The following is a 27,970-nucleotide window of genomic DNA, read 5'->3' on the forward strand; positions in this document are numbered from 1 at the left end:
TTACTTTAATCTTTACTTCATTCTCATATTGGATACACTATGTTGTGAATTTCTTTTTTTACAGGGACACTTTTTAGGATACCATAGGAGCAGCTGACAGGTGCTAGGATCCAATCAGCTACTTCAGCAACCACACTCAGGAATTTGGATCTGTTAAAGTAACTAACATTGGAAGGAATCAATTTCCTCCCTTTCACCTTGCTTTTCATCACCCATTTTTTCCATTTTTTTTGTTTTGATTGACTTATTTTTGTTCTTCACTAACATTTGTTGATCAACTTTTTGAACACTTTTTTGGATTATATTTTATATTTTATTTTTTATGTTATTGCATATTGTGTATTTTATTTTTTATGTTATTGCATATTGTGTATTTTATTTAATTATATCTTAACCTCACTGGATTAAGTAGCTAGCATTTTTATATCCATTTGCACTCACTCAATTATTTTGCTACCCCCCTTTTTTTGCACTGCAGTGCATTTTTCTATTTTTTGGAACACTATTTTTGTAACACTAATTTTGAACACTATTGTTTGTATTATTGTTTATTAGTTTTTTGCTTGATGCACTTGCTACAGTTGTACTTAGGCTAATTCTGTTTTATTAGTATACACTCTTATTCTGGTGTACCACTCACACTGATCACCTGTTATTACCTCTGTTTTTATTGTAATTATCAGCTTTGGCCCTTTGAGCCGCTTCTGTAAGATATTCCTGTATTTGTAATTTTATTTATATGTGCTTTTTACATTTTTTATATATAGTCTTTTATTACTGATGCTTTTTAACATGGTTCATTAAATAATCTTCTTTTATCTCTCTGTGAGTATATTTATCCCTTGGCCTCTTGTTGGCGCTGTATTCACTTCTTACTACTTGTGCATATTTTTTGGAGGTTGGTTAGGATCTCTGTTTGGATACAGCTTGGGGATTACCTTAGCGCTTGTACACACACCCTTTTTCACAAAAGGAAATCTGAGCTTTCATTTGAAATTGTTTTTAATTTATTAACATCGGGACTAAAATTATTTTGCTGAATCACTTTTTTTTTAATTGAGGTCACTTAAGCGATATAATATATACTACACATTTTTATGTTTTGTTTGACTCATGACCATACGATCACTATTGGCTGAGAGGGGAAATGGGAAATCACACAGCAGTCTTATGACCTACTGGTATTTACTAGATCACACCTGGTATAGAGGTTTTGGGCACATTTGGTATTGTGGTCCTAGGGCCTCAGCCCTTTGTTAAAGGGACAGTAAAGTCCAAATTAAATGTTCATGATTGAGACAGAGCATGTACTTTGAAAGAACTTTACAATGTACTCCCATTATCTAATTTGCTTTGTTCTTTGGGTATCCTTTGTTGAAAAGCATTCCTAGGTAGGTTCAGGAGCAGCAAACCATTTACTGGGAGCTAGCTGCTGATTGGTGGATGCACATATGTCTCTTCTCTTTGGCTTACCTGATGTGTTTAGCTAGCTCCCAGTTGTGCAATGCTGTTTCTTTAACAAAGGATACCAAGAGAATGAAGCACATGTAATAATATATGTAGATTGGAAAGTTGTTTAAAATTGTATGCTCTATCTGAATCATGAAAGTAAAATGTTGTGTTTCATGCCCCTTTAATTATTACACAGAAAAAATGGGGGGGTCACATTGATATTGTTTACATCCTTTGCATTTTAACGGATATTAAACCCAAATATTTTTCTTTCATGATTTAGATAGAGCATGCAATTTTAAACAACTTTCTAATTTACTTCTATTAATTTTCCCATTTTCTTGGTATCCTTTGTTAAAAAGCAGTGACGTATGCTTAAAGGGACAGTCAAGTTCAAAATAAACGTTCATGATTCAAATAGGGCATGTAATTTTAACAACTTTCCAATTTACTTTTATCACCAATTGTGCTTTGTTCTGTTGGTATTCTTAGTTGAAAGCTAAACCTAGGAGGTTCATATGCTAATTTCTTAGACTTTGAAGGGCGCCTCTAATCGGAAAGCATTATAACAGTTTTTCACCACTAGAGGGCGTTAGTTAATGTGCTTCATATACTGTAGATAGCATTGAGCTCACGCACATGAAATTACCTAGGAGTGAGCACTGATTGGCTAAAATGCAAGTCTGTTAAAAGAACTGAAAAAAAAGGAGGCAGTGTGCAGAGGCTTAGATACAAGGTAATTACAGAGGTAAAATATGTATTATTATAACTGTGTTGGTTATGCAAAACTGGGGAATGGGTAATAAGGGGATTATCTATCTTTATAAACAACAGAAATTCTGTTGACTGTCCCTTTAAGAGCCAACCCATTTTTCTATCAAAATATAGCATCAGTTTTGAATTTTATCCATTTGCAAGAGCACTAGATTGCAGCACTATTTCCTGCCATTAAGTGCTCCAAATGCTACCTAGGTATCTCTTAAACACAGAATATCATGGCAACCAAGCAAATTTGATAATAGAAGAAAATTGGAAACTTTTTTTTTAATGATCTGCTCTGTCTGAATCACAGAAGAAAATGTTTGGGTGTCATAACCCACGGTAAAATATTGTGATTTCAAGACACTATTGAGCATTCCCACTCTCTGTTTTGTGTGTGCAGTGCAGAAAACTATCAAATACAACTTCAAGCAGCTGTTTGGATCCTTTAAAAAAAAATAGCTCTCTTAATCTGGCCCTCATCCTTAAAGGGACATGAAAGCCAATTTTTTTCTTTCGTGATTTATACAGAGCATTATCATTTTAAACAACTTTCTAATTTACTCCTATTATCTAATTTGCTTCATTCTCTTGATATCACTTGCTGAAAAGCATATCTAGATATGCTCAGTAGCTGCTGATTGGTTGCTGCACCTAGAGGCCTTGTGTGATTGGCTCACATATGTGCATTGCTATTTCTTCAACAAAGGATATCTAAAGAATTGAGCAAATTAGATAATAGAAGTAAATTGGAAAGTTGTTTAAAATTGCCTGCCCTATCTGAATCATGCAAGTTTAATTTTGACTAGACTGTCCCTTTAAACCACTAATTCAATTGAAATCCATTTTGCATCCTTCTCCTTCAGGTTGGAGTTCGTTTATTTAGTACACAGTATGTATATAGAATGGGATGTGGACATGTATTTTGCTGAGAATAACACTCCAGCCAAAGCTCGAGCATCAAACCTCAATGATCTGCTTGGCCAGGTTGAATATGTTTTTTCTGACAAGACTGGAACTTTGACTCAGAATATCATGACTTTTAAGAAATGCTGCATCAACGGAAAAATCTATGGTAAATGTGTTTAGACCATTATGCTACAATCTGTATGCGTTTTATTGTTTTGATCACTTATTACTTCATTTGTACATAAGTAATTTATAAAAAATAAAAGTAATAAAGAAGATTAAAGGGACATGCCACCCACATTTTTTCTTTTATGATTTAGAAAGAGAATGCAATTTTAAACATCTCTCTAATTTACTTCTATTATCTAATTTGTTTTATTCTCTTGATATTATTTGATGAAAAGCATATCTAGATATGCTCACTAGCTGCTGATTGGTTGCTGCACATAGAAGCATCGGGTGATTGGCTCACCATGTGCATTGCTTTTTCTTCAACTAAGGATATTTAAAAAATGAAGCAAAATAAATAATGGAAGTAAATTGTAATGTTGTTTAAATTTCTATTCTCTATCTGAATCATGAAAGAAAGATTTTGGGTTTAGTGGCCCTTTAACAAGACTTTGAGCAGATATATGGAATTATAAAACATGATAAAAACATTGCTTTCCCATTATGTTCAAACATAGGGGTTGATTCCAATCTTTCTAAACCTGTTTACTCACATTTCTTCAGCTCATGATACATGGTTTTCAAACCCTGAGTGCTCACAATCCAACAATAACAACATTTCTGTATTGGGAAAAGTTCAGGTTTGGGTTTGGGAATAGTGAGGTTTGGAAATTGCGTTCTGTAAAGTGGGTTCTTAAAAATGCAGTCTGTACAATGAATCCTACAATTTTGAACTATCTTTAAAACCTTGCGACTTAGAAGTTTCCCAATTTCGAGCCAGATTACAAGTGGAGCACTAAATATCACTTTCATGAAAAAATTCAACTTTTTTTTTAATAAAAAATTATAATGCCCTCTATTTTGGGGGCATTTGGGGCACTTCCATATGTAATGGCTGGATAATTATTGCGCAACTGCAAATGGGCAAATTTACCTGTTTGCTAGCGCACAATAATTTACTTGTAATCTGTCCCTAAATGTTTAGAAAACATCATTGATCAAACATGCCCAGTATACACATGATGCCATATACAAATGTCTTTCAGACTTATCATAAACATCATTCTATCCTATTGTTAAACACAAACATGGACTCAACGACTTAAATCATTTGGTATTTCAGTGATCTGCATCCATTATCGGCAGTTCGTGCCCTTATGGGAAGATAAGATCAAATGTTATGTGAGTTAGCAATGTCAAACACGCTTCGCGGGTCTTTCTATGGGCGAGACAGCGCTATTTTAGCAAGCCTGCAGGATGGAGGGCGGGTCTAATAACGCAGTCTTGCTGCTCATGGCTAGACTTGCGCTATAGCAAGGAGGCAAACCCTTAACGACGTACAGGGTATGTTGTGGTCGTTAATATTGTGATTACTTTAACAAAACCAAAAAAATAAATCAGGAAAAAAAATATCAGTAAGATTGGAATTATCCTCATAATACGGAAATAGAAAAATAACAGTTCAAATGGAACACATAAATGTTAAAATACCTTACACATGATGTTACTGAAAATATGCAGTATTACCCCTAAATTGTATGTTTATAACTTCTGATTCAGTAGGGTCTATTTATGCAGATTCGTTGCCAATCGGCTGCTAGCAGGGGGTGTCAATCAACCCGATCGTATTCGATTGAGTTGATTTCTGTCCGCCGCCTCAGAGCAGGCCGAGAGGTTATGGAGCAGCGGTCTTTAGACCTCTGCTTCATAACTTCTGTTTCCGGCGAACCAAACAAGGGGCATCAAGCTCCGTATGGAGCTTGATAAATTGACCCCAGTATGTGTATTCTTGTCTCTTTATAGAGACAGTCTAGTCCAAAATAAACTTTGATGATTCAGATAGGGCATGTAATTTTAATCAATTTTCCAATTTACTTTTATCACCAATTTTGCTTTGTTCCCTTTGTATTCTTAGTTGAAAGCTAGACCTATGATGCTCATATGCTAATTTCTAAGCCCTTGAAGGCTGCCTCTTCTCTCAGGGCATTTTGACAGTTTTGTTCACCACTAGAGGGTGTTAGTTCATGTGTGTCATATAGATAACACTCTGCTCACACACGTGAAGTTCCAGGAAACCAGCACTGATTGGCTAAAATGCATGCCTGTCAAAAGAACTGAGATAAGGGCGCAGTTTGCAGAGGTTTATATACAAAATAATCACAGAGGTAAAAAGTGTATTAATATAACCGTGTTGGTTATGCAAAACTAGGGAAGGGGTAATAAAGGGAGTATCTATCTTTTAAAACAATAAAAATTATGTTGTAGACTGTCCCTTTAACAGAGTTTAATAGAAATTATTTTTATACAGATTTTTAGATCTTTGTTTAGTGGAAGAATGTTTAACATTTGTTCCCTGACAGTGACCTGGTCAGAAAGAACCAAATCAAAATATAGTCCCTGATATGAAAAGGATTGTCATGTCTTATCTAAAATATAGGGTATAAAGTCTTGAGACTAGATTATAATATTTATGCGCTCTAGTGTTAGAGTGCTAATTATGTCACATCTTCCAACTTCCATGTATAATATAATATGTAATATATTATTATTTAATGTAAAAAAACTAACACAGGATATACATTTTTACAAAACTATATAGTTGTTGATGGGGTGATCAATTATACATCATTATTGTAGCTGAAATGTATATTTTTTTATTTGTAGGTACAAGCTCTGAGATTGAAATGAGCCTCAAGGTACGTTTTTCTTGGCATACATTAATATTTTTTTAATATAATATGGTTGTGTATATGCATCAATTATATGAAAGAACTGCTGCAATATCAACATCTTTGGCACACTTCTATACTGATCTCTGAGTTTAAAAGAAAAAATATTGCAAAGCTGTAGTGCTTGCCAAATTGCTTTAATACACAATGTACAGATGCCATGAAAGTATTGAATTAGATGTATAAAAAAAGTCATCTGTATATGGGAAACATTTATGTACTCAGACAAATGCAAACAATGCTGTCAGTCGAGGGATGCATTACATCATCTTGCTCATAAGGGGCGCGATCCTATATAGATCGCAGTTTGCGGCGCAAGCGAGGGAACCGGCGTCGCCCGCAGTTTCAGCTCGCAACTCGAGCTATCCCATATAAGTCGCCGTCAGATGCTAACGTGCCGTAAGTCTGACAAACCAGCGATGTCCAGAAATCTGCGCAAGTACAAATTTCTGGCGTCGCCAGTGACTTGCGGCACGTTAGAAACTGCCGGCGCCTATAAAACCTGACTAAAGTCTAAAACACCCGCACTGTCTAACACGCCTCCCTAACATAGCCCGCACTGTCTAACACGCCTCCCTAACATAGCCCGCACTGTCTAACACGCCTCCCTAACATAGCCCGCACTGTCTAACACGCCTCCCTAACATAGCCCGCACTGTCTAACACGCCTCCCTAACATAGCCCGACACGTCTAACCCTCTATCCGCTATCCCCCCTCACTAGCCTAACAATAAAAAAGCTATTAACCCCTAAACCGCCGCTCCCGTACCCCGCCGCAACCTAATAAAGTTATTAACCCCTAAACCGCCGCTCCCGTACCCCGCCGCCAGCTATATTATATCTATAACCCCCTAAAGTGAGCCCCTAACACCGCCGCCATCTATATTAAAATTATTAACCCCTAATGTAAGCCCCTTACACCGCCGCCATCTATATTAAAATGATTAACCCCTAATTTAATCTACCTACCCCGCCGCCAGCTATATTATCTATATTAACCCTAAGTATATTATAGTTAATATAGGTATTACATTATATATATTAACTATATTAACCCTAATTATATTAGGGTTAATATAGTTAATATAGTTACTATAGTATTTATATTAACTATATTAACTCTATCTAACCCTAACACCCCTAACTAAATTTATATTAAATTAATCTAATTAATTTATAAACTAAAATATTCCTATTTAAATCTAAATACTTACCTATAAAATAAACCCTAAGATAGCTACAATATAATTAATAATTACATTGTAGCTATGTTAGGGTTAATATTTATTTTACCACCCAAACCCCCTTAAAAAAGCCTAACACTACCCCCCTGAAGATCTCCCTACCTTGTCTTCACCACACCGGGCCGAACTCCTGATCCGATCCGGGCGATGTCTTCCTCCAAGCGGCAAAGAAGAATTCTTCCTCCGGCGATGTCTTCCTCCAAGCGGCAAAGAAGTCTTCATTCTTCCGGCGGCATCTTCAATCTTCTTTCTTCGCTCCGCCGCCGCGGAGCATCCATCCCGGACGACTACTGAACTTGGAATGAGGTACCTTTAAATGACGTCATCCAAGATGGCGTCCGCCGAATTCCGATTGGCTGATAGGATTCTATCAGCCAATCGGAATTAAGTTAGAAAAATCTGATTGGCTGATTGAATCAGCCAATCAGATTCAAGTTCAATCCGATTGGCTGATCCAATCAGCCAATCAGATTGAGCTCGCATTCTATTGGCTGTTCCGATCAGCCAATAGAATGCGAGCTCAATCTGATTGGCTGATTGGATCAGCCAATCGGATTGTACTTGAATCTGATTGGCTGATTCAATCAGCCAATCAGATTTTTCTACCTTAATTCCGATTGGCTGATAGAATCCTATCAGCCAATCGGAATTCGGCGGACGCCATCTTGGATGACGTCATTTAAAGGTACCTCATTCCAAGTTCAGTAGTCGTCCGGGATGGATGCTCCGCGGCGGCGGAGCGAAGAAAGAAGATTGAAGATGCCGCCGGAAGAATGAAGACTTTGCTGCCGCTTGGAGGAAGACGTCGCCGGAGGAAGAATTCTTCTTTGCCGCTTGGAGGAAGACATCGCCGGAGGAAGAATTCTTCTTTGCCGCTTGGAGGAAGACATTGCCCGGATCGGATCAGGAGTTCGGCCCGGTGTGGTGAAGACAAGGTAGGGAGATCTTCAGGGGGGTAGTGTTAGGCTTTTTTAAGGGGGTTTGGGTGGTTTTAGAATAGGGGTATGTGGGTGGTGGGTTGTAATGGGGGGGGGGGGGTATTGTATTTGTATGCAAAAGAGCTGAATTCTTTGGGGCATGCCCCCACAAAAGGCCCTTTTAAGGGCTGGTAAGGTAAAGAGCTTTGAAATTTGTTTAATTTAGAATAGGGCAGGGAATTTTTTTTATTTTGGGGGTTTATTATTTTATTAGGGGGCTTAGAATAGGTGTAATTAGCTTAAAAATCTTGTAATCTTTTTTTATTTTTTGTAATTTAGTGTTTGTTTTTTTTTGTAATTTAGTTTAGTTAATTTAATTGTATTTTTAGATAGATGTTTGTAGTTTATTTAATTTATTGATAGTGTAGGTGTATTTGTAACTTAGGTTAGGATTTATTTTACAGGTAATTGGGTAATTATTTTAACTAGGTAGATATTAAATAGTTAATAACTATTTAATAGCTATTATACCTACTTAAAATAATTAACAATTTACCTGTAAAATAAATATTAACCCTAACATAGCTACAATGTAATTATTAATTATATTGTAGCTATCTTAGGGTTTATTTTATAGGTAAGTATTTAGATTTAAATAGGAATATTTTAGTTTATAAATTAATTAGATTAATTTAATATAAATTTAGTTAGGGGTGTTAGGGTTAGATAGAGTTAATATAGTTAATATAAATACTATAGTAACTATATTAACTATATTAACCCTAATATAATTAGGGTTAATATAGTTAATATATATAATGTAATACCTATATTAACTATAATATACTTAGGGTTAATATAGATAATATAGCTGGCGGCGGGGTAGGTAGATTAAATTAGGGGTTAATCATTTTAATAGAGATGGCGGCGGTGTAAGGGGCTTACATTAGGGGTTAATAATATTAATATAGCTGGCGGCGGTATAGGGGGATTAGATTAGGGGTTAATAATTTTTATATAGGTGGCGGCGGTGTAAGGGGTCAGATTAGGGGATAGATAAGGTAGATGACAGCGGTGTAAGGGGTTCTAATTAGGGGATAGATAAGGTAGATGGCGGCGGTTTTAGGGGCTCACAGTAGGGGGTTAGTTTATGTAGATGGCGGCGGGGTCCGGGAGCGGCGGTTTAGGGGTTAATAACTTTATTAGGGATTTCGGGGGGGGGGGGGATCGCGGTTGACAGGTAGATAGACATTGCGCATGCGTTAGGTGTTAGGTTTATTTTAGAAGATCGCGGTTGACAGGGAGATAGACATTGCGCATGCGTTAGGTGTTAGGTTTATTTTAGAAGATCGCGGTTGACAGGGAGATAGACATTGCGCATGCGTTAGGTGTTAGGTTTATTTTAGCAGCTAGTTTAGGAAGTTACGGGTCTCCAATAGTCAGCGTAAGGCTTCTTACGGCTGCTTTTTGTGTCGAGGTGAAAATGGAGTAAGTTTTCTCCATTTTCGCCACGTAAGTCCTTACGCTGCATATTGGATACCAAACTGCGCGGGTTTGGTATACCTGCCTATAGCCCAAAAAACTACGGGCGACGGCAGAAATATACGCGCGTAACTTCTAGGTTACGCCGTATATGTGATACCAAACCCGCGCAAATATTGGCATCGCCGGCTTTTGCGGGCGACGATTTATATCGGATCGACCCCAAGATATTAGTGATCAAGTACATCCCCATACAGAGGAAATATACTCACAATTAGTCACTAAATGCAAATGATGTCCCCTACAGAGATATTTTAGCAAATGATTAATGTGTCACATACCCTATTTTAACTGTAGATGGTCTAATTAGTGAAAAAAAAATGTATGCTCTTGCCATATAAACCAGTTAGGCTCATTTTTATATAATATATGGTAAGTCAGGTCCCTGTAACATAACTATACCTAAGCCACACTCTTAATAACAAAATTAATCAATTAAGATTCTGTTATTAGATGGGAGAGTAGTTGTCTCACAAAGTACAAAACAGTAAATAGATGAATCTACAACTTTTAAATGTATTTGAATTATGATTTCTGCAGAGGTATGATTAATAAAACGTTAAAAAGCACAAAAGTCTGTACTATCTAAGTATTAGAGTTTTCCCTAATGTTTAACCTTATATTGTGATTCTATAAAGCTATCTTGGGGGTTTTGAGATTTATGTCATATCACCAGAACAAACATAAAAGCACTATAGCCACATAATACACAGCTACTTGTTTCCTCTACAGACATATATGATTATTTTCTTGTTTATTATAAAACTCATTTTTGTATTGGTCTGTAGACAAATTGGCAACAAAACTTAACACAATCACTGATCTTGATTTAAAAGCTCTCTCTAGCTCTCCTGACTCTTCTCTGTATAAAAGGTTTTTCTGTTTTTAATCTGTTAATTTATCGCTGCTTCCAAAAAGTGGGAGAAAATAAATTAGCTTTGGCATATTTTGCTTGAATATTTTGTTTTAAATTATTTTATTTTTTTTCATTTGACATAACATAACTATGACCCCTCTCCAAAGCCTTATCAAGGCTAACCCTGCTACACATCTGTCCCTAATTGGCTTTATCAGATAACAACTGCATAACAATTCACTTTATACTTTTATCGCTGGGGCTAACCTTGCTGTATTTGGATCAAAGCCCATAATGGCTCCTACAAATAAGGCAAACGGAGGGTGAAGTTTGGCTATTGAAAAAAAAGTAAAAAGGATGTTATTTGTTTTAATAACTGGTATATTATTCTTTAGCAACACAACGGAAATATTTTGTAATTACAAGGTGTTTACTGTCCCTTTAAGTGGCAAAAATCCATGTTAAAAAAAAACACTGCGTTAAAGGTATTCTGCTGGACTGCAAATGGATTTGTGAGGTGTATTTAAGGTAAATATTTTAAAGATTAACACTGGATTGCAAGTGGATTTGATATGTGTCTCAGTGGTAAATATTTGAAAAGTTAATGTGGTTCAAGTTCATCCATTAGAATAACAATGTTTTCTTTCATATAGGTGGCGAGAGTCCATGAGCTAGTTACTGATGGGATATACATTCCTACCAGGAGGGGGCAAAGTTTCCCAAACCTCAAATGCCTATAAATACACCTCCCACCTCACTCATACCTCAGTTTTAAAAACATTGCCTCCTTAGGAGGTGGTGAAGCATGATGTGCTTGATTTCTTCAGTGAAAGGCGCTTCTAAGCATATTGAAGCCCAGTTCCTCTCTAAGTGCAGTGTTTGTCTGAGGGATGTGAAGGGAGTATTGCCTGATGATACTATGTTTTCGCCAATGGGAAAGCTTTTCATAAGACTCTCTGTAACTCGGTCGCAGGGATTCATCTGCTGCCTTCCTTTATAGATTGACAATATACTCTTGTACCATTACCTCTGCTAATATGTTTCAGTACTGGTTTGGCTGTCTGCTGCTATATGTGGATGGGTGTCTTACACGGTAAGTACTGTATATACTTTTATTATATAAGACACTCTCAGCCATGGATTGGGCACTTTTTAAGTATAGTTGTTATATATTGTATGTATGTATATATATATATATATATATATATATATATATATATATATATATATATATATATATATATATATATAAATATATATATGCCTTGAGTCAGTTGTGTAGTGCTCCTTATATATATTATAGCTGCAAAACAGGTTTGTTTAAGTTTGAAACATATCTTAGTATGTCTTGGCATGTCTTTAAAAATAAAAATAAAAAAAAAGCCATGTCTTGACATGTTTGGGGATAAAACTCTACCCCCGAATCGCCCTGTGTTTTTCATTTTTTTATTAGAAAGCTATATGCAGCACTTGTTATATCACTGCTTATTTCAATGCTTCCTTTTTTATATATTGGCATTGTTTCCCACTCTCTCAAGCCTGCTATATATATAGGAGCATAGATATAAACTTGCAAACTATTTATATATTTATTTTTTTGCAACTGTCTCAAACTGAACCTGCCTCGTACCATAGAAAATAAGTTGCTTGAACATATCTCTACAAAAAGGTAAGTGTGTTTGTTGTTAAAGGCTGATCTGATTTCTTCAGCTCAATTATGTGGCTATTTTAATATTTTCTATGAGTATACATGCTATCACTGTTAATAATTTTCAGTTTAAAGCAGAGGGCATTTCTGCAGCAATGAAAGAATTTATTGCTACAGCCATAGAGAAGCCTATGTCTGCTATTCTGCCTTCAAATAAATGTTAAAGGGTTTTGCATTATGTTCTAGGGGATTTTGTACTGACCGGCAGCAAACTGACATATCTTCTACTGATGGGGGTTCCTCTGATTCAGAGGATCTTACATCAGAGACATGGATTGACAAATCTTCTTTTTTGTTTAAAATTGAATATACAGTACAGTATTTGTCCTCTTTTTAAGGAAGTATTATTTACTTTAGGGATTGAGGAGCCTAAACTCCTGATGAAGTAATTGTTTAAATTCTGTATTTAAGACTACTGTTATTACTCCTAAAGTATTTTCTATTCCAGAAAAAAGAATGGTCTAAGCCTTGAACTTCTTTAAATCCTTCTTCTAGGTTTAAAAAATTGTATCCTTTACCTATTGCTAATTTGGAACTTCTTTTTTTTTTTTTTTTTTAAATATCTTTATTTTTGTGTGCCACATACAGGAAGACCAGAACATTGCATACTCAACATGAGCATATCAACACATAATTACAACATGACTTGTAGTTCATAATAATAGGCTGAGTCTACTGTGTCTTCATCTGTAGGAAGGTCAAAGAAAATGTCCTTGAGAAATACAGTTCCCCTCAAAACATAATATGAAAGCCTATGGACCTTAGTTCAGTCCTCCTGTAGGACATTTTTTATAACATAAACACAATACCAACATTATTACCCTAAACAACATTCGCCAACTCGGATTGCTCACCTCTCCTCCTATCTTTCACATTTCCATTTGTAGTCTAATTCCACTCCCCTCTCAAATTAGCCTCAAGTATATAGTCTGTGTGTTTGAACGGCGCTATAATCATTTTACTTAGAGCCATTGGGAGTGTGTGGATGAAGGGTTCCCACTTCGTGATAAAATATTTCACTATCTTAGTCATGTCCCCCAACCCATCTGACTGCTCAATAAACAATTGGTTAAGGAGTGCCTGTTTCAACTGTGCTACAGTAGGTGGGTTACGTTTGATCCAGTTTTGGAATATCAGACGCCTGGCTACCAGAACTATGTTGGACATGAATAACTTAGAATCTCTCAGAACTTCTCTAAAATCTAGCAGTATGATATTTCTAAACGTTAAGTCATGAATGTGTGTATGCATACTAAGGTTTGCCCAATACGTCGTCATTTTCCAGAATTTAACTATCTTGGGGCAGCTCCATATCATGTGTCTAATGCCTGCTTCTTTCTTCCCACACTTTGGGCATTTATCCTCCCTGTCAGTCCTCCACTTCTGATATTTCTTGGGTGTTATGTAGCTGTCGTGTATGAGTTTGAAGTGTGACTCTCTCATCTCAGACGAAAGAGTGGCTCGTTTGACCTTAAGAATGCTTTCCTCTATCTCCTTACCAGAAATCTGCTCACCCAATAAAGAGCTCCAGACCTCGGCAATTTTACTCATGCATGATGTGTTCATCCCCTTGTTCAAGCTCTTGTAGAGCGGAGAAATGGACATGTTACCTTGTTCTACTAAATGCACAATTTGCAAAATCTGCGATTGTTCCACTCCCCTTCCCTCCCTGAGCAGTGCCTCGTAGTAATGTCTAGCCTGAAGGTACGCGTAGTGATGTGTTCTAGGCAACCCAAATGTCTGCCTCAGAGCTTCAAATGTTTGCATGTGATTCCCCCCTGGAACTAAGGTTTGCCCCACTGTGCGCAATCCACTTTCCCTCCAATGATTAAAAGCCTCAGATGTAAGTCCCGCAGGAAATTCAGGGTCCCCCCCCCATGGCAAGTAGGTTAGTAGCCTATTATTACCTCCTAACTGTTTACATGTCAGCCTCCACGCTCTCGCGGGTTGACTGAGTAAGTCAATGTCCGTCAGATACTTAGTTGCTTGTGAATGGGTCATGTGTGGTAACATATCTAGTGTCCAAGGTTTTATTAATGTGTTCTCTAATTTAGTGTTTGTAAATTTTTCCTGCCCCGTCAACCAGTCAATGGCAAACTTGCACTGAGTTGCCCAATTATAGAATTCAAAGTTGGGTAACGCCAGACCCCCCATCTCACGGGAGGCTGTGAGTTTTAAGTAGCTAACTCTGTGCTTTTTGTTAGACCATATGAATTTAAGGACCGCCTGCTTCACTTCCCTTAGGTCTGATTTTTTAAGTATGAATGGGAGTGTCTGAAAGAAATAAAGTAACTTTGGAAAGTACACCATTTTTATGAGTCCAACTCTGCCCGAGAGAGACAACGGGAGCGGGGACCATGTTTTAAGCATGTTCTTCAATTGACCAAGCAGGGGACCATAGTTTATCGAGTACCACTTCCGGGGATCTAAATTAAGGGTTATTCCCAGATACTTAAAGTTCCCTTCTACTACCTTGAAATCAAAGTTTGGGATCTGCTTGTCGCCTTTGGCTAACAGCCATAGTAGTTTCCGTTTTGTCCGTGTTGATCACATATCCGGAGATTACTAAATTCCCTAATTAATTCCATCAGTCTAGGAATATTCCTACAGGGGTCCTGAACAAATAATACCATGTCATCAGCAAAAAGCGAGACATGTGAAACCGTTTCCCCCACCTGCATTCCCTCCAGATGATTCCTAATTCTCCACGCTAGGGGCTCTATTGCTATGTCAAACAGAAGTGGAGACAGGGGACACCCCTGTCTCGTGCCCCTGTGAAGCATAAAAGGGGGTGAAGCCGCTCCATTCACCAGAATGGAGGCCTGCGGGGTCTTATATAGGTTAGATATCGCCTGTACGAATGAGCCTTCTATCCCCATCTTCCCCAAAGTGTAAAAAAGATGCTCCCACAAGACCTTATCGAAGGCTTTTTCAGCATCGATTAGTAGTAAGGCTGCTTCTGTGTGGCGTTCCCTCTTTTTGCTGTCTCGTGACACCCTCCAATAATACTGTATGACTGTTTGGATTCTCCTGATGTTAGTTACAGAGGATCTTCCCTTAACAAAACCGGTCTGGTCACTATGAATGAGCGATGGTAAGACTCCCGCCAGCCTATTCACCAAGATTTTTGTCAGGATTTTATAATCCTGATTTAACAGGGATATAGGGCGGTAGGACTGGGTCAGGAGGGGGTCACGCCCTTCCTTTGGTATAATACTAATGTGGGCCTCTGCAAGTCTAACCGAGGGTGTCACAGTGTCCTCTAGCAGTCCATTAAATAGCTTTGCGAGGGTCTCAGCTATATCTGACCCCATGATTTTGTAGAATTCCGCCGGTAGTCCGTCGGGACTCCAGTTTTAAATCTTTGATTGTGGCTACTATTTCTTCTGGGCTTAATTCCCCTGAGCTGGGTCTGATCTATCTTGGGTAGCTGAATATTATTCCAAAATCTGTCTCTGTCAGACTCGTGTATGTGTTGCTTAGAATATAGTTCTTTATAAAAACTAGTGAAAGCTTCTTGGATGTCTGTGTCTTTATTATATATAACCTCTCCTTGTTTTATCGCTAGGACAGAATTTCTCTTTCTAGTCAGCTTGGTCACTCTAGCTAATAGCTTCCCGGTTTTACTTCCAAACCTGTAATATTTAGCTTGCATTTTAGCATAAGCTTTGTTAGATTGTTGAAAAATGTAGTTATCTCTCAGCATTTTGGCTTCCCTATATTTTTGTCTGTTTACTGCGTTGGGATTTCTAAGGTATCTGTTTCTTGCATTAATGAGGCGTGTTAGATTCTGCTCTGAAGTTAGTTTGCTTTGTTTCTTAATTGATGTGGCATAGGCTGATATGATTCCTCTTAAAACAGCCTTGGCTGTTTCCCAGAACAGAAGGGGGTTCTCAATGTGTGTTTTATTAAGGTCTACGTAAGAGTGCCATTCCCCTAGAATATGCCTGTAGAAATTGGGATCCTTATAAAGGTATGTTGGGAAGACCCACTTATTGGGTGTACGGGCAGCACAGCCTATTTGAATTTTCACTGCTACAGGAGCGTGATCCGAAATTGTTATAGGGTCTATTACTGCCTCTACGACCCTTGGGCAAAGATGCGCAGAGACCAGAAAATAGTCTAATCTCAAAAGTGTGTCCTTTGCTACTGACATGCACGTAAATTCCCTGATTTCCGGATATTTGGCTCTCCACACATCCTGCAAGTTCAAAGATCTCGCCAGTGTGTGTATCACCAATGATTCCTTCCTAGAATTCTGTATTCTCAAGGCTGAGGGGGCTTTCCTATCCGGATTAGAAAATCTATCTGCGAGGACCTGTGGGGCAATATTAAAGTCTCCTCCAATGAGGATAGGTGAGGTAGTGAACTTTATTATTTCAGAGTGTAATGTCCTCCAAAATAATGAATTTTGGGTTTGCGGGCCATATACTCCCACCAACGCAAAGGACAGCCCCTCCACCTCCAATTGTATCATGACATATCTTCCCTCCCGGTCAATCTGTGTTTTGGTGATGGTGTATTGCAAGTTTTTCTTAAATAAGACCGCCACGCCTCTAGCTCTCCGCTGCTCGTATGTCGTGTAGAACACTTCCCCTACCCAACTCTGCTTCAATTTCTGGTGCTCTAGCTGTGATAAGTGCGTCTCTTCTAGAATGGCGATGTCAGTCCCTCTAGAATGTAAATACCGCAGTATTGATCTACGCTTTTGCGGCGAGGTAATGCCCCCTACGTTCCAGCATGTTATGGTTAGGTTGCTAGGTAACATAGCTCCTATGTGTGTTCTGTGCTAGTATGTATAATCTTTTAATATGTTGTGTTGTAGCAGTTGTGAAATACCTTGAGAGTGCCGTCTTTTTAGTGGTTATGGTCTGTCGGCTAAGACTTATCCCCCCCTTCACTGGGCCCCCGGGAGAGAGGCGAGCATCCTGCTGGCTAGACAAAAAAACAATAATTAAGCAACATAAATAACATGTTTGAACATTCATCTGATTTTTTGACGATGCACACCAGTTTTTCTTCAACTCTCGACTGGTGTTCATAACACTTTAACGGAACAGTGTAATACAGTACAGTACACCTCCCCCTTAAGACTAGGTTCAAAAGCAAACGGCTAAACAACACTGAATTGAACTAATGGTAACTCTTCCCCTTGAGATTAGATTTTATATTGGGCGGTTAGACACTGTAGTTGTTACATTCCCTACTCCCTCCTAGGTGCTCACTGACTTAGGGAAGTAGATTAACTTGATGATAATATCTAAGGAGCTTACTTCCCTATTTAAAGAAGTACAAGATTATTTCCTTAGATTTCTGAACCATTAGAGATTGGTGAACTCCCTCTCCCCTTCCACCAATCTGGGCCCAGAAGTAATTTACATCGGGTTGTCTAAGTTTCTGTCAGTACATACTACATATCACTAGTAAGTATCTTCTAAAATCCTTGTAGAAAGATCTTAAAATTAGAGATTAAAGTCTCTCCTTAATGAACAGTAGCTATATCTGATTTGAAACATATTTTACCCCCCTCTTCTGCCATCCTAGCTGGAATATGCTAATGTATTCTTAACAGGTTATTTGACTTATGAACAAAAGAAAAAGGGAAAAAAGAAGAAAAAGAGAAGGAGAGAACAAGAAAAAATACAATAACCAACCCCTTCTATGCTAAGAGGTATTGTTTAACAAATGACCTTTCATAAGTCCAGTATCTGCCTCCTCTCCCAAGCTACAAGATAAATGTCCAGAACCCTTTTACCATCTCCTGGGATGAATCTTCTCTCTCTCAGGTACCTTCTGCTGCAGGATCCTGCTCCTGTCTCAAGAACTTCTGAAGTTGTCTAGGATCTTCGAAAAACTTTATCCCCTGCTGGGTCTGGAGCCTGAGCCGTGCCGGGAACATCAAGGAAAAGGGACGGCCTTCCTCTGTTAGCGACTTACAATAGGGTGAGAACTCCCTTCTTCTCCTAGATATTTCAGCAGAGTAATCCTGAAAAATCAGGATTTTTTTCCCTTCAAAGCTCAGGGGAGAGTTCTGGCGGTAGGCTCTTAGGAGCAAGATCTTGTCCTTGAAGTTTAGATATTGGATCATCACTTGACGGGGCCCCCTCGTGTTTTTCTGATCTTGACTGGTGTTGCCCACTCTGTGGGCTCTCTCAACAATACATGGTATGTCCTCAGGTCTCAGCTTTAGCAAAGTGGGCAAGGTGCGCTCAGCAAATTCAATTAGATCTGTATTAGGCACAGTTTCCGGCAGTCCAACAATGCGCAGATTGTTGCGCCTCGAGCGGTTTTCGAGGTCGTCAACCTTATCAAGCAATATTTTGTTTTGGGCCTCAAGTGCTGTAATCTTTGTGGAACTTTCTCTCTGCAAAACTTCTCCATCCCCCACTCTCTGCTCAACATGACGGAGTCTAGAGGAGAAGGACTTGAAATCTGATGACAAGGAGTCCATCCCTGTCTGTAACTGCTCTATTTTAGGCAGGAATAGAGCCGAGATCTGGGAGACAATGGGGTGGGTGTCTGTCACGCTCTCCTCCACAGTTTCTGTGGCCATATTTTCTGCAGCATGTACCTCAGCCACAGCTTTGGATTTTCGTTCCTGATGTTTTTGCCTATTGGACATGGCGTCAGTGGTTTTGACAAAACTAGTATAGTATTTCTGCATGCACCTGTTAGAAAAAGTACCTTCCCTTCCAGTGTATAAAGCAAGAATTAAATAAAGTTCAGGGAAAAGAGTTAAGTCCTGTAGCCTAAGTGACACTTGCAGACAGCAAGATCTTTATTAATTAAACTTCACATTAATGTATTCCTGCAGATTGTGGGGGTTTGGTGTACTTCATAACTATTGCTTCATAGGTAATCTCTGTGCAGCATCTCTCCTCTCCAGATAGCTTACAGGAGACATCTGCATATTCAGCAAGAGTAAGAGGGTGAAGATTGCGGGCAGTATAAACACATATGCTCTGCTCTTATCAGGTAACAGAGGGAATCAATTAGCAAACAATCCCTCAAAGTCTCAATATATCCCTTTATTGAATCTGGTCTCTGCACTGTTGCTGTCAAGGCCGCAGAAACTTGTCCACATGCAGCAACAGCTGGGGCGACTTCTGACTTGTGGTGTTCTTTTTCTTTTGCCGAGCACCCCTTACAGTTTACCTCCTCTGCCTCTCTTCAGTCATTACTAGGGATCCTTTTTATAATAAAGCTCTCCTCTCTATGCCTCTGTAATAACTCCTCTCTAGGCCTCAGACAGAGTAACAAGCAAGATGGCGGCCGTGGCGCCGTTTCACACTTCACCGGCCGCAACTTTGTCTGTGTGGTGCTGTCACTCACCCCTTGTTCACCGGACCCCGCGATACCGGCTTCCCTTGATCTGGGCACTTTCTTCTCCTTCCTCTATGAAGTTGTAGGTAATGTATCTCTGACCGCTGTCGCGGTCTCCCGCCTTCTACCTTAGCTCTCCTTTTTTACTTGCCGGTGGGGGAGCAGGTCTTACTCGCTCCTCGTTATGCTGGTCCGGCAGTGATTAAGTTTGTCCTGCCAAGGAGTTTAACTTTTTCGGCCGTAATTTGCTGACGGGACCTTAGATTGCGAGCTAAAGCACCCGGAGCTCCTCAATCCTGCGTCCTACAGCAGCGGCCGCCCCTTGGAACTTCTTTTTAAACCCTTTAGATAGAAGACTTGAATGTTATCTTAGAAGGGCATATTTGCATATTGGCTATATTCTTAGACCAGTTATATCTATCGTTTATGTTGCTGCTGCCTCTATTTTGGTTGCACAGTTTAGCTCAGCAGTTGTCTTTAGATCCAGAATTATCTTACATGAAAACCATTTTATTTGCGATGCTATCTTTTGATGTTGTGAAACTTGGGGAAGGAAGTTTTTCTGCCCCAAGACAAGAATCTAAGGTTAAATTTAAAGCTCCCAATCGTTTTCGTTCATTTCGTCAGATAAGAGAACAGACAACCACTCCTTCCCCTAAGGCCTTTAGCTCTAATTGGAGACTATCTCCGAAATGGAATAAATCCAAGCCTTATAAGAAACCAATTCCTGACCCTAAACCTCCATGAAGGTCCGGGCCTCAGGCCAGTTCATCTGGTAGGTGGCAGACTAATGCTATTTTAAAGTGTTTGGACAGACTCTGTCCAAAATCAGTTGATTCAGAATATCATTTCTCAGGGGTATCAAATTGGATTCAGAATAAGACCTCCCTTGGAAATATTCTTTCTTCCCCATGTACCAAAAAACCCAGTAAAAGCTCAAGCCTTTCTGAAATGTGTTTCAGATCTAGAACTTTCAGGGGTAATTGTTCCAGTTCCACATCAGGAACAAGGATTGGGTTTTCATTCCAATCTATTCATTGCACCAAAGAAGGAAAATTATTTCAGACCAAAGATGTGAAAACTTTAAATCATTTTGTAAGAGTCCCAACTTTCAAGATGGTGACTATAAGGACTATTCTGCCTTTTGTTCAGCATGGTCACTTCATGTCCACAATATACTTACAGGATGCTTACCTTTATATTCTGATTCATCCAGATCACTATCGATTTCTGAGATTCTCTTTTCTAAACAAGCATTACCATATTTTTGCTCTTCTGTTTGGCCTAGCAACAGTACCAATAATATTCTAAATAGTTCTAGGTGCCCTTCTATCTGTAATCAGAGAGAAGGGTATTGCGGCGTTTCCATATTTGGACAATATCTTGGTACTAGCTCAATCTTTTCATTTAGCAGAATCTCTCATGAAACAACTTCTGTTGTTTCTTCAAAGACATGGCTGGAGGATCAATTTACCAAATAGTTTCTTGATTCCTCAGACAAAGGTCACCTTTTTAGGTTTCCAGATATATTCAGTGTCCATGACTCTATCCCTAATAGAAAAGAGATGTTTTAAATTGGTTTCAGCTTGTCTATACCTTCAGTCTCTATCATTCCCTTCAGTGGTTATGTGCATGGAAGTTTTAGGTCTCATGATTGTAGCATTGGACGCAATACTTTTTGCTCGTTTTCATATGAGATCTCTACAGCTTTGCATGTTGCACCAATGGTTCAGAGAGGTGAGGTTACCAATCAATATCTTAGAACTCCATGCTATTTTCAGAGCTCTTCAGGCTTGGCCTCTATTAAAGAGAGAATTGTATATTTGGTTTCAAACAGACAATTTCACAACAGTGGCATATGCTAATCATCAAGGGGGCTCGCAGTCCCCTAGCAATGAAAGAAGTATCTTTTATACTTTCTTGGGTGGAATCCAACTCTTGTCTAATCACTGTGATTCATATACCAAGTGTAGACAATTGGGAAGCGGATTATCTCAGATGTGTTCTATCAGATTGTGCAGATGTAGGGTCTTCCAGACATAGATCTGATGGCCTTTTATCTAAACAAGAATTTTCCAAGATACCTCTCCAGGTCCAGGGATCCTCAGGCAGAATTGATGGATGCTCTAGCAGTTCCATGGTTTTACCAACCTGCTTAAATTTTTCCACCTCTGGTTCTTCTTCCAAGAGTGATCTCAAAGATCATAATGGAACAATCTTATGTGTTTCTGATAGCATGGCCTCACAGGTTCTGGTATGCAGACCTTGTCCGAATGTCCAGTGGCCAACCTTGGTCACTTCCTCTAAGACCAGACCTTCTGTCTCAAGGCCTGTTTTTCCATCCAGATCTCAAATCTCTAAATTTGAAGGCATGGAGATTGACCGCTTGGTCCTTAGTCATAGAGGTTTCTCTGATTCTGTGATTAACACTATGATACAGGCTCATAAGCCTTTTTTAAAGAAAAATATATCAAAAGGTTTGGAAAACCTATATTTCATAGTGTTCCACTACATGATTATTCTTGGCATTCTTTAGAATTCCTAGGATTCAACAGTTTCTTCAGGATGGTTTGGATAAAGGTTTGTCTGCCAATACTTTGAAAGGACAAATATCTGCTCTTTCTGTTTTATTTCACAGAAAGATTGCTAATCTTCTTGATGTTCACTGTTTCATACAGGCTATGACTCATATCAAACCTGTTATTAAATCTATCTCTCCTTCTTGGAATCTAAATTTGGTATTAAGGACTATGCAGGCTCCACCTTTCTTTCCTAAGATATGGAGAGTCCACAACGTCATTCAATTACTAGTGGGAATATCACTCCTGGCCAGCAAGAGGAGGCAAAGAGCACCACAGCAAAGGCTGTTAAGTATCACTCCCCTACCCATAATGCCCAGTCATTCGCTTTGCCTCTGTTAATGGAGGAGGTGAAGTTTGGTGTCTGAAAAAATGAATTCTGCAAGCAAGGATTTGGGGTTTAGCTGAGTTCATGTCAATCTCTGTAGTAAAGTAGTGGTGGCTTTGAAGCAGTTAGGAAGTTGTGAGGTTGTGCTTACTTTGTTTCCTAACATATGGCTGGCCTAGGTATAGAAAGCCAGAGTTTGGTTTTTTCTACAGGTCTCTGTAAGGAGTATGTGTCCTTTCACGTCTTGTGAGCTGTCTTTGTGCTGGACAGCTAGATTGCAGGTAAGTGCTTTTTGTCTTCTAGGTTTGTAGAATTGCACTTTACAGGACTCTGCTGCTTTATTTTATTGTGACACATTTAATTCTTTATTGAGGATTTTCTATTTGCAGGATGCAGGCACTTATTTTGTGACTGAGACTAAGGAAGTTGCTCTCTTTGTATATGTGAGGAGGATTCGCTTTCACATATATGTATGGGGCTCATTTATTTTCTTTATGTTTGTGCACAGTTTCTGTTGCTTTAAATCTCTAGAGGATTTATCAGCTGTTTTTCATTCAGCTGAGAAACGCGTGCTTTTGATTTTGGCGCAGTTTCTCTTTACCTGATCATGTGACCCGTTGCGCTTCCGTTCTCAGTGTATAAGCGGAGTGGCGGTGTGTATTTCAGCCGCTCTAGAAAGAGGACGCTCACGATATGCTGGTTTTCAGTGTTTCTTGTTTCTGAAGGTTCAGGTAGGACACCTCAGCATGGGCTGAGGTGTAGAGGTTCTTAGATCTGTTATTTTACTGTCTGCATTTAACGTATTTTAGCTCTGAGAGGTAGACTACTTAAAGTGACAGTAGTCATTGTAAAAGTTTTTTTATTTCTAGAGGAACTTTTTATTGAAACTATTAAGGACATGGAACAAGTTTCTTGTGGCAAATGTTTATTATGCCTGGAGACACAACATTTTTGCCTATGTATTTCTGTGCTGCTTGTTTAACTAAAACTTTGCAATGTAAAGATAAATTGTTTCCCTCTGAGCCCAGTAAAGTCTCTCAGGATGAGGCTGTTCAGGCATTGCCACAGTTTTCACCTCAAACGCCCCAAGTCTCTCTGGCATCACATGCAGTGCCCTGCAGTTCCTCTCAGCCTCCTGGTGGAGTATATTTGCCTGCTGATTTTGCTGCACAGATATCTTCTGCTGTGTTTGCGGCATTATCTGCTTTTCCGGTTTTAGGAACATGCAAGAGGAAAACTAATAATTTATCAGAGAGTAAGGTGTCTGTTTCAGCTGCTGCTATGAAGGTTGACCTCCCTCATAACCCTGGGGAGGACGTTACCTCAGTAGCTTCTGAGGGTGAAATCTCAGATTCTGACAGTGTAAATCCTTTGTCTGAGGTTGAAGAAGTAAACTTCAGGTTTAAGCTTGAACACCTTTGTGTATTATTAAAGGAGGTATTGGCTACACTGGATGACTCAGACTCTCCTGTCGTGGTTAATCCTAAAAAATCTAGCAAGCTTAATGAATTCTTTGATGTTCCTTCCTTACTGGAGGTGTTTCCTGTTCCAGACCGTGTGAAGGAGATTATTTCACAGGAATGGGAGAAGCTGGGGATACCTTTCTCCCCATCCTCTGTCTTTAAAAAGATGTTTCCTGTTGCTGACTCCATTAAAGATTCATGGAGCATGGTGCCTAAAGTAGAAGGGGCTATTTCTACTTTGGCTAAGATAACTACGATCCCCATAGATGATAATTGCTCTTTTAATGATCCAATGGACAAGAAGATGGAGGCTTAATTGAAGAAGATGTATGTGCATTAAGGTCTTCAATGGCAACCTGCAGTTTGTATTGCTACAGTAACAAGTGCAGCATCTTATTGGTGTGATGCTTTGTCTGAACTATTTTAGAAGAGACTCCTTTGGAGGAAATTCAAGATAGGATTAAGGCTCTTAAACTAGCTAATTCCTTTATTTCTGATGCTAACTTGCAAGTTATTAGATTGGGGGCCAAGATGTCTGGCTCTTCTATCTTGGCCCGCAGGACTTTATGGCTAAAATCTTGGTCAGCTGATGTTTCCTCCAAGTCTAAGCTTCTGGCACTTCCTTACAAGGGTAAGACCTTGTTTGGTCCTGGCCTGGCAGAAATAATATCTGATATTTTGGGTGGAAAAGGATCTTTTCTACCGCAAGATAAGAAGATTAGACTTAAAGGACGTCAAAGTAATTTTTGTTTGTTTTGATGCTTCAAGGATCAAAAATCTTCCTCTTCTGCTTCCAAGCAGGAGCAATCCAAGTCTTCTTGGAGACCCAGTCAGTCTTGGAACAAGGGGAAGCAATCTAAGAAACCCACAGCTGAGTCTAAGTCAGCATGAAGGGTCATCCCCCGATATGGGATCGGAACAAGTGGGGGGCATAATTTCCCTTTTTTGTCAGGCTGTCACCACAGTGGTTACGAGATGTCCCAGATCCTTGGGCTGTGGACATAGTATCTCAGGGTTACAAGATAGAATTCAAATCTTTTCCACCCAGGGGGAGATTTCACCTCTCAAGATTGTCTGCAATTCAGGTAAAAAGAGAGGCATTCTTGAGCTGCATTCAGGATTTTTCATCTCTGGGAGTGATTGTTCCAGTTCCAATAAGGGAACAGGGTCTCGGATTCTATTCAAATCTGTTTGTGGTTCCCAAAAAAGAGGGAACTTTTCGTCCCATTTTAGACCTAAAGTGTCTCAACAAGTTTTAATTTCCAATTCCAAATTACTGAGATTCGCCTTTCTGGATAAACACTTTCAGTTTGTGGCTCTTCTTTTTGGCCTTGCCTTAGCTCACAGAATTTTCACAAAGGTTCTGTGGGCTCTCTTGATAGTGATCAGGTCTCGAGGAATTGCAGTGGCGCCCTACCTGGACGACATATTGGTCCAGGCGTCATCTTTTCAACAAGCAAACTCTCATACAGAAATCTTGTTGTCTTTTCTACGTTCCCAGAAAGTGAATCTGGGAAAGAGTTCCCTTGTTCCAGCTACAAGGGTGGTTTTCTTAGGGACCATATTAGATTCCCTATCTATGAGAATTTTTCTGATGGAGGTCAGAAAATACAAAATTCTCTCCTCTTGCCTCTCTCTTCAGACTACTGTTCGGCCATCAGTAGCTCAATTTATGGAGGTATATGGTCTGATAGTCGCTTCCATGGACATCTTTCCCTTTGCTTGGTTCCATTTGAGAGCTCTGCAGTTATGCATGCTCAGACAATAGAATAGAAACCATTCGGATCTGTCTCAGAGGATAGATTTAGACCAGTTGACAAGAGACTCTCTTCCATGGGGGTTTTCTCACGAGCATCTGTCTCAGGGCACATGCTTCCGGAGACCTTTCTGGGTGATTGTGACCACAAACGGCAGCCTTCTTGGCTGGGGAGCAATCTGGGACTTGTTAAAGGTGCAGGGATTATGGATTCGGGAGGAGTGTGCTCTCCCGATAAACGTTGTGGAATTGAGAGTGATTTTCAATGCTCTGATGGCTTGGCCTCAGTTGTCTTTAGCCTGGTTTATCAGGTTTCAATTGGACAACATCACCTCAGTGGCTTACATCAACTACCAGGGAGAAACCCAGAGTTCCTTAGCCATGAAGGAGGTGACTCCGATTTCTCAGTGGGCGGAAGCCTACATTTGTTGTCTATCTGCCATTCACATTCCAGGAGTGGACAACTGGGAAGCGGATTTCCTGGGGAATGGGCTCTCCATCCGGAGGTGCTCTCCAGGTTAACCCTCAAGTGGGGGGTACTGGAGTTGGATCTGATGTTGTCTCGGCAGAATGCCAAGCTTCCAAGGTACGGTTCAAGGTCAAGAAATCCGCAGGCAGCTTTGATACATGCTCTGGCGGTTCCTTGGGTGTTTGGTCTAGCTTATCTGTTTCCTTCATTTGCACTTCTTCCATGAGTCATTGCTCGTATCAAACAGGAGAGAACATTGTTTATTCTTATAGCTTCTGCGTGGCCTTGCAGCATCTGGTATGCAAACCTAGTGAAGATGTATTTTCTGCCACCTTGGAGGTTGCCTCTGAGGAGGGACCTTCTAACTCAGGGTCCATTCCTCCATCCAAATCTCGTTTCTCTGAAGTTGACTGCTTGGAGATTAAACGCTTAGTTTTGTCTAAGCGTGGTTTTTCTGAGTCGGTCATTGAGACCATGATCCAGGCCCGTAAGCCTGTCACCCGAAGAATTTACCATAAGGTATGGCATAAATACCTTTATTCATGTGAATCTAAGGGCTACTCTTGAAATAGGCTCAGGATTCCTAGAATTTTGTCTTTTCTCCAGAAAGGTCTGCAGAAGGGGTTGTCAGTTAGTACTCTGAAAGGTCAGATTTCTGCTTTATCTATTCTGTTACATAAACATCTGGCGGTTGTGCCAGATGTTCAATCTTTTTGTCAGGCCTTGGTCAAAATTAGGCCTGTGTTTAAATCTGTTACTCCTCCTTGGAGTCTTAACCTTGTTCTTAAGGTTTTGCAGCAGGCTGCATTTGAGCCTATGCATTCCATAGATATTAAGTTGTTATCATGGAAGGTTTTGTTTCTTGTTTCTACCTTATCTTACCTTATCTTTCATGCGGATAAAGTAGTCCTGCGTACTAGGTTGGGTTTTCTTCCTAAAGTTGTTTCGGTTAGAAATATTTATCAGGAAATTGTTGTTCCTTCTCTATGTCCTAATCCATCTCATAAGGAGTGTCTGTTGCACAACTTGGATGTTGTGTATGCTTTAAAATTCTATTTACAGACGACTAAGGATTTTCGCCAGTCTTCTGCTCTTTTTCAGGAAAGTGTAAAGGTCAGAAGGTTACTGCTACTTCTCTTTCTTTTTTGTTGAGAAGTATGATTCGTCTTGCTTATGAGACTGCTGGACAGCAGCCTCCTGAGAGAATTGCAGCTCATTCCACAAGGGCTCTCTCGTCTTCTTGGGCTTTCAAAAATGAAGCTTCTGTGGAACAAATCTGCAAGGCTGCAACTTGGTCCTCTCTGCACACTTTTTCCAAATGTTATAAATTTGATACTTTTGCCTTGGCTGAGGCTTATTTTGGGAGAAAGGTTCTTCAAGCGGTGGTGCCTTTTGTTTAGGTCTGCCTGTCTTGTTCTCCATCCCTTTTCATTCTGTGTCCTCTAGCTTGGGTATTGGTTCCCACTAGTAATTGAATGATGTTGTGGACTCTCCATATCTTTGGAAAGAAAACAAAATGTATGCTTACCTGATAAATTTCTTTCTTTCCGGGCATGGAGAGTCCACGACCCCACCCTTATTTATGACAGTTATTTTTTACTAAACCTTAGGAACCTCTACACCTTTGTGTTATTCCTTTTTTCCATTTCCCTTTGGTCGAATGACTGGGGATTATGGGTAGGGGAGTGATACTTAACAGCCTTTGCTGTGGTGCTCTTTGCCTCTGCCTGCTGGCCAGGAGTGATATTCCCACTAGTAATTGAATGAC

The 27,970-nt window shown here is 39.4% G+C and overlaps 1 protein-coding gene across 1 annotated transcript in view; it reads left to right on the forward strand.

The window, feature by feature from the left end:
- ATP8B3 (ATPase phospholipid transporting 8B3) overlaps positions 1–27,970 on the forward strand; it is a 507,825-nt gene that overhangs the window by 257,570 nt on the left and 222,285 nt on the right. Inside the window, 3 exon segments of the mRNA XM_053700104.1 lie at positions 3,078–3,286; positions 9,235–9,254; positions 9,427–9,444. Coding sequence (XP_053556079.1) covers positions 3,078–3,286; positions 9,235–9,254; positions 9,427–9,444 — 247 coding nt within the window.

This window comes from Bombina bombina, chromosome 2 (assembly GCF_027579735.1).
Source record: "Bombina bombina isolate aBomBom1 chromosome 2, aBomBom1.pri, whole genome shotgun sequence".
Lineage (NCBI taxonomy): Eukaryota > Metazoa > Chordata > Amphibia > Anura > Bombinatoridae > Bombina > Bombina bombina.